Source organism: Merops nubicus, unplaced genomic scaffold (genome assembly GCF_000691845.1).
Source record: "Merops nubicus isolate BGI_N331 unplaced genomic scaffold, ASM69184v1 scaffold42987, whole genome shotgun sequence".
Lineage (NCBI taxonomy): Eukaryota > Metazoa > Chordata > Aves > Coraciiformes > Meropidae > Merops > Merops nubicus.
In genome coordinates this window covers 38,889-44,888 of record NW_008620528.1, presented here as the reverse complement: position 1 = coordinate 44,888, position 6,000 = coordinate 38,889, and the positions used below count along the sequence as shown (strand labels likewise).

The window sequence follows — 6,000 nt, the reverse complement described above, 5'->3', positions numbered from 1 at the left end:
TATTTTATTAAGAAACACATGTAAAAAAAAAAAAAAAAAAAAAAAAAAAAAGCAAAAACCAAAAACCAAAAAATACAATCGCTCACTAGAGAATATCTCCAGGCCCGGTGTTGAACCATGGCAGTATCAATCAGATACATGTTTGTTCTGTTTTTCCTTTTTTAAACTGTAAGCCATAGAATTTACTATTTACACCTACTTTAGACATTTATTCTGCTTACAATTATCACAAGCATGGAATGAATTCTATTTGATACTGCTAATACATAAAGGTGCAGGACAAAGAATGAAAATACTTAGTGTTACAAAATATGGATTGTAGAAAAGAAATTGGCTGTACAAGTATGGCATTATTTTTTTCTTAGAATGATTGGACATGCTTTCTTCAAAAGTCTTCTGGAAAAGGTTCTAAAATCTGTAGTAGGAAAGCACAATATAGCAGGTGCAAATTCATTTCTGTGCAACAACAGTTATTTAATATATCCCATGACTGACCAGCTATGCAAAACCCACAGAGTTTTGTTAAAGTGCCATGGGTCAACAGCATAACAAAATATAAGGTGTAAATAGAAAAATTTCTTTTTTTCTTCTTTTTTTTTAAAACAATAGTTCACTGAGAATCAGCAATAATAGAATATGCTGTATAAACTATTCTCTACAAAGGTCGATCAGCACTATTTACAATTGTTACATCGATACAAAAGAAGGCATACAAGTTATCCAAGTCGCTTTTTATGGCTGACGGGCCTATGCATTGCGTGTGTGTAACAACCAAAGCTTCTGAGCCTCTATTGCTGGAAACAAATCACAAGGGGAGGAGAACGACCGACGGGGGGAATGCTACACGAATAATGCAGTACAGGCTGCTCCAGTTTGTAGCCGCTTTTTTTTTTTCCCAAATGTTTATTTCCATTTCACTTTGCAGGCTGAAATTTTCGATACGTGTAATTAAATAATGACTCTTTGATGATGAGAGAACACCATGGGATTTTACTTCGCACGTGACTTTCCTGAAATGCTGTCAGGTGTAAGCCAGTTGAAAAAAAAATTAAGCAGCATTCAAAGACAGGCTCCATATTCCAGCTTTCTGATTAAAAGATGGATGGAAAGAGCTAAAGCTTCCTAAAACTACAAAATTGCTCCTTCAGTCTTTGACTAGCATTATTTCTCAGAAGCAACCACTGAATCTCACACAACCACTGTTTTCCCTCGACAACTAGAAATAGCAGTTCATTGATTACAGAGGATGACTTTGTTACTGAGATTTTTAAACTCCTGCAGTTTTATAACTCAAAATAAATTAAAAAATCAACACAGTACTGCTCCTAAAACTGAACAAGACAAAAATTGTGCAAAAATAACAAAGATATGTACACATTTTTCAGTCTGAAGAAATGTACAATAAAAACATAATTCAAAGAACATTTTAAAAATATAAACATTGCTTAAACTTTCCTAAGTTTCATACTGTTTCTGAAACTATACCGGTCAGTTAGCTCTGAAGTATAGCAAAACATAAATTATTACAAAATTAACACTATAAAAATTTATTTTAAGAATATTTCTAAACTTTTTTTCAAAGGGTCTAGCCTTGTTTATAATTGCTTAAACATTTTTAGTCTTAAAATTTGCCTTAAGCCTTCTTTTTTTAAAAAAGAAAGTAGTAATAATCTCCCTGTTTGCAGTCTCTCGCCTTTCCCCAAGTTGTAAATAAACCAGCATATAAGTGCACTTTTAACACTGTAGAAATAAAAATTAACTCCTCTGTACTATTGTTCCAGTACCCAGTATTGGCTTCCTGATTATAAAATCTATATTTTATTAAAAAATTATTCAGTAATCCTATAAGAAAAACTGTCAGTGCAATTCTATTAATGCAAGCCAGTCTGCTCAACTCCTGTCCTTGCAAACCCAAACTGTCTACTGAAGTTATCAAAGGCTGTTGATCTTAAGGGTCTAGGAATCCACGAGATACGTGGATTCGACACGTTGAGCCCTCAATAACATTAATTACAGCTTGGTGCAAAAATCTGCTATGCATTGATTGAAGAACAAATTCCCTAAAGAGCCTGATCCTGGAAGAGGCTGAACACTCAGAATTCCCACCAAAATAATGAAATGCTGTAGGTACAGAGCACCAGTCAAGGATTAGTCCCTAAAGTTGCAGTGCCCCAGCTGTTTGAAAATTGCTAAGAAATGCACTCAATTTTTATCCATAGGACAAGCTTAAATACAGAATTACTGTAATTTTTCTTTAATGAAAAAATTTGGAGATCCTTTAAATAAATTCAAATCATGATCTGGGTTGGTTTTTTTTTTTGGAATGTCTGCTGTGTTCTGGTAAGGAAACAAAGGGAGCATTGCAACACTAACAGCTTTAAAAGGCATGAAACATAACCAAGCAGAACACACAGATCAGTGGCAAATACAAGTGAAAAACTAAACAAATCACTATTACAGTTTTCTGTAAATTTAATTCTCTTTAAAACCACAAATTCATAAAAGGTTAAATCTGTCTGCAGGACATAGAAAAGAAAAAACCCTGTGGAGTAGGGCTGCTGAGAGCTAGAGATTATAGGCTGGTTCCTTTTCCTTGTTATGGAAGAGTCCTTATTCTACCAGTCCGGTTTGATGTCTTCTAAAAGAGAAACCAGAGCCAGGTTCAAAATCACAAAATGTCTTTCAGAATATAATACTTTAATAACATCTGCGTCTGACAGAACTCAAAGCAGGAATTTATTTCAAGTCCCTGAACAAAATTCCCTCCCTGTTTACTGATTACATTAGACCTCTAAGAGAACGAACGGCTTTGAATAAACAGTGCGTTTCCTTCTGGGACTGTCTGATTTCAGTCAGCTTTGGTGAATCTCACGTTCATTAACTTGGTGAATCATTACAAATAAAGAGCAGCAATTAGACACCAACTCTGAAGAATCTGTTCCTCTACACAGCATGTTTTCATGCACAAGGAATCCCCACACAGCATACACGTTGTCACCTTTCCTTAACAAAACCATCTAGTTACTCAGTATTTAAAAACCACCGCATACTGAGGTCTTGAAGTGTTAACACATTCAGGCACCTAAAAGCACTATGAAGACAAAAACACTTGATTAGTTATAAACCTGGAACAAGGATAAAATCTGGAGAAAACAAGCTTTTAATACAGAATTTGTATTAACAGACACAATTAATTTGACTGTAAAATTGTCATTCCATTAATGTTTGTTAAGAAACAAATTGGTTTTGTAGGAAAATTAATTTGTTTTCTTTAATTAAAGCAACAATAGTTGGAAAACCAGGCACGCTTTTATGCATACAAGCCCCAATTCACGTCTCAAATAGATGCAGCTACACTGCAATTAACTGTGAACTCAGAATGATTTGTCTGATTTTAACCTGACTGAGGCTAGTGCGATGGGAGCGAGCAGCCCCCCCAAGGAGCCCCTGCGAGTACAGTGCACTGCTGCAAATGGACTGAAAGAAATTACGTGTGTGAGATCAGAACAGCTGCGAGGCACCTTTATCTCACATGTCAGTAGTGAGGAACACCCAGTTGCTGGTGGCAGGTGACTTCCACAGCGCTGCCACATGTCCTCTCAGCTCCAGCCAGGTGCCTTCGGGGGTGAGCGGGGCCACCGGCTTTCTCAGTAGCACTGCATGCAGGCGATCACAGGTTCAAATAGGACTGGGTTTACAGCCTAATGCAGCTTCCCAAATGCCTTGTTCTCCCCCATTCACTCAACCTTGTGTTGAGTTAAGGACCCCTCTCCCTGTCTTGAGACACCACAACCTTCCAGCTCTCTGCTTGGCTCCAGCAGACAACCCCGAGAGGCTGCCTGACCAGGGAACGCAGTGGAGGCAGTCCAGCAGAACTGCCCCATATGCACCTTCAGCTTGACGGCTGCAATCCCCCTCCAAACTGCATTCCTAAAACTCCGCTGTTCTGACTTGTACTCATGAAAACTTGCCTGATTTTTCCAACTATAAACTCCAGTGTGCAGCAGATTGACTCTGCCCACAGACCTTGCTTCGCTTGGGCTCCCTGTCTATCATGATTATAACACTAATATTAAAAACAAGACAGCTCAGGTTCCCCCAGTAATATCTTTACTGACACAGCATATACTTGCAAATCCACTTATTATTGCCTAATTAATAACATCCTTATAAAGAAATATTATAGCACAGTTTAAGGCTAACATTTTATTTAGGGACCACTCAGTCACTAAATTGGGGATGAAAGCTGTCAACAAAGCAGCTCGGATTTATTTTGACAGTGACAGGCATTTATTAGACAGATAATCATTATTCATCATCCCAAATACTAAAATCCTGGGTTAAGAAGGTTTTTAAAAAGAAGTTAAATAAAACTTAATACATCTTAATTTTATTTTATATTTGTATTCTCACCTCCACACTCAGCTACAAAACTGGCAGAAACATATTTTTAACAATAAAGAGTTTGTGGGCCTTAAAAGAAGCACACACTTCTATTTTTGATGAAGTTACAGAATCAGGCAGCCCGGCAGCTCAGCAATAGCCTCTGTTTACATAAGGCTGCCACAAAATTAATGTTTTGTACTGTTAGGTTTTCCCCATGGGATCTAGGCAACAGAGCCCAACAAGCTCTGCTCCGTGGGGACCGGCTGTTTTACACTGACACAGGAGCAGGAGGTTAAAGCAAAAACAGTTTTGCACTTCAGAACGGCTTTATCCCATGTGTGTTACTAGTAGCTGGATGAATGTCTCTCACAGGAGAATGCCAGGTCCTAAATGTGTGAAAAACCTTCCCAATTTTTTCCTTTCAGAGTAGCTCTTCCACGAGTAAACTGCTTTGAATTCAGAACCAAGAGGAAAAAAAACCTAACAATTACTGTTGGGAAGTTCATCTGAAGATGTGAGTGATTCAGAATATTTGTAATGGGGATATAGTTGTGGGTTATTGTTACTACAATCATTACTATTCTTTTGCTGTGTCCACACAGCAGAAACTAGGCAGCACAGCTATTTGGAATAACTACTCTTGTATAATTTAGCCAGCAGACGTAACAGAATTCTAAAACACCGACTGGTTGTACAGAAAAGTCCTCCGGAATTTTTGTTTACTTCTGACTACACCTTGCTGAAGTGGGAAGACTTTTCATACCAAAGAAGGATCTTGAGAATTAATTCTTGATAAACTACTCAACTTGGAGAGTCAAACAGTAGTAGCCATATTAAAAAAAAAAGCAAAACTAGTCCAGCCGTCCTCCAGACAGATGAGGGCCGGATCACAAGTCAAGAACCTGCCCTCACAAAAACAATGAGTTACTGATTTTATTATAATTATCTGCCTAGTGTGTGTGATAAAGAAGTATAGTGGGAGTGCTAAGAATTTCTCACAGTCCAAGAACAACTGAGATGATGCTTAGTTTAGTTATGCTTTCAGATTAGTTTCTCTGAACACTCAAGTGCCCTGTCTTCTCTGTCCTGTTTCCATCCTTCCTTTGCGGCTTTCACTTCTGGCCTATTTTTATCTGCTGTCCCTCCTGTGCCAGCCTGGGCACTCTGCTGATGGCACTCAGCAGGGGAAGCTGGGCAGGAAAACCACACCAGCTTAGCTGGACCCTGCGCAGACAGTTGCTGCTGCTGAGTTTGTACCACCAAAGCAACAGCCAGTGAGCAGCACATAAGCCAACCTGAGGCATGTTACAGGTGGCAAAAAACAAGCAGAAAACTTGTTAGTCATAAATCTTGGAGGGGAAAATAGCTGGAAAAAAAATAAAGAGAGCAGAAATCTAGTATTAGTTCACCAAAAGACAGCTTCTATACAGAACTGCACAAAATTGTATTTTAAGGTTCTACAGTATAAAATATTTCAAAACCGCTTACAGACTACTTAAGTATACTTTTTTAAAGCAACTTACTTGTCTGTTGTGTACTGGGTTTGATGTACTCGAAGGACTGGATTGTGACAAAGCTAGACTGCTATTTTTTCCAATCTGAAAGACATTAATT

At 38.0% G+C, this 6,000-nt stretch overlaps 1 protein-coding gene across 3 annotated transcripts in view; it reads right to left on the bottom strand.

Moving 5' to 3' along the window:
* Positions 1-84: 84 nt before the first annotated feature.
* ATXN7L1 (ataxin 7-like 1) overlaps positions 85-6,000 on the bottom strand; it is a 39,579-nt gene continuing 33,663 nt past the window's right edge. For 2 of the 3 annotated variants that reach the window (XM_008944125.1, XM_008944126.1), the window contains 2 exons: positions 5,910-5,984; positions 85-2,638 (listed from right to left, as the gene is read on the bottom strand). In XM_008944125.1, the coding sequence (XP_008942373.1) occupies positions 2,597-2,638; positions 5,910-5,984 (117 nt within the window). In that variant the 3' untranslated portion in view covers positions 85-2,596. The remainder of the gene's footprint in view (positions 2,639-5,909; positions 5,985-6,000) is intronic. The other variant, XM_008944127.1, reaches the window with a different exon arrangement.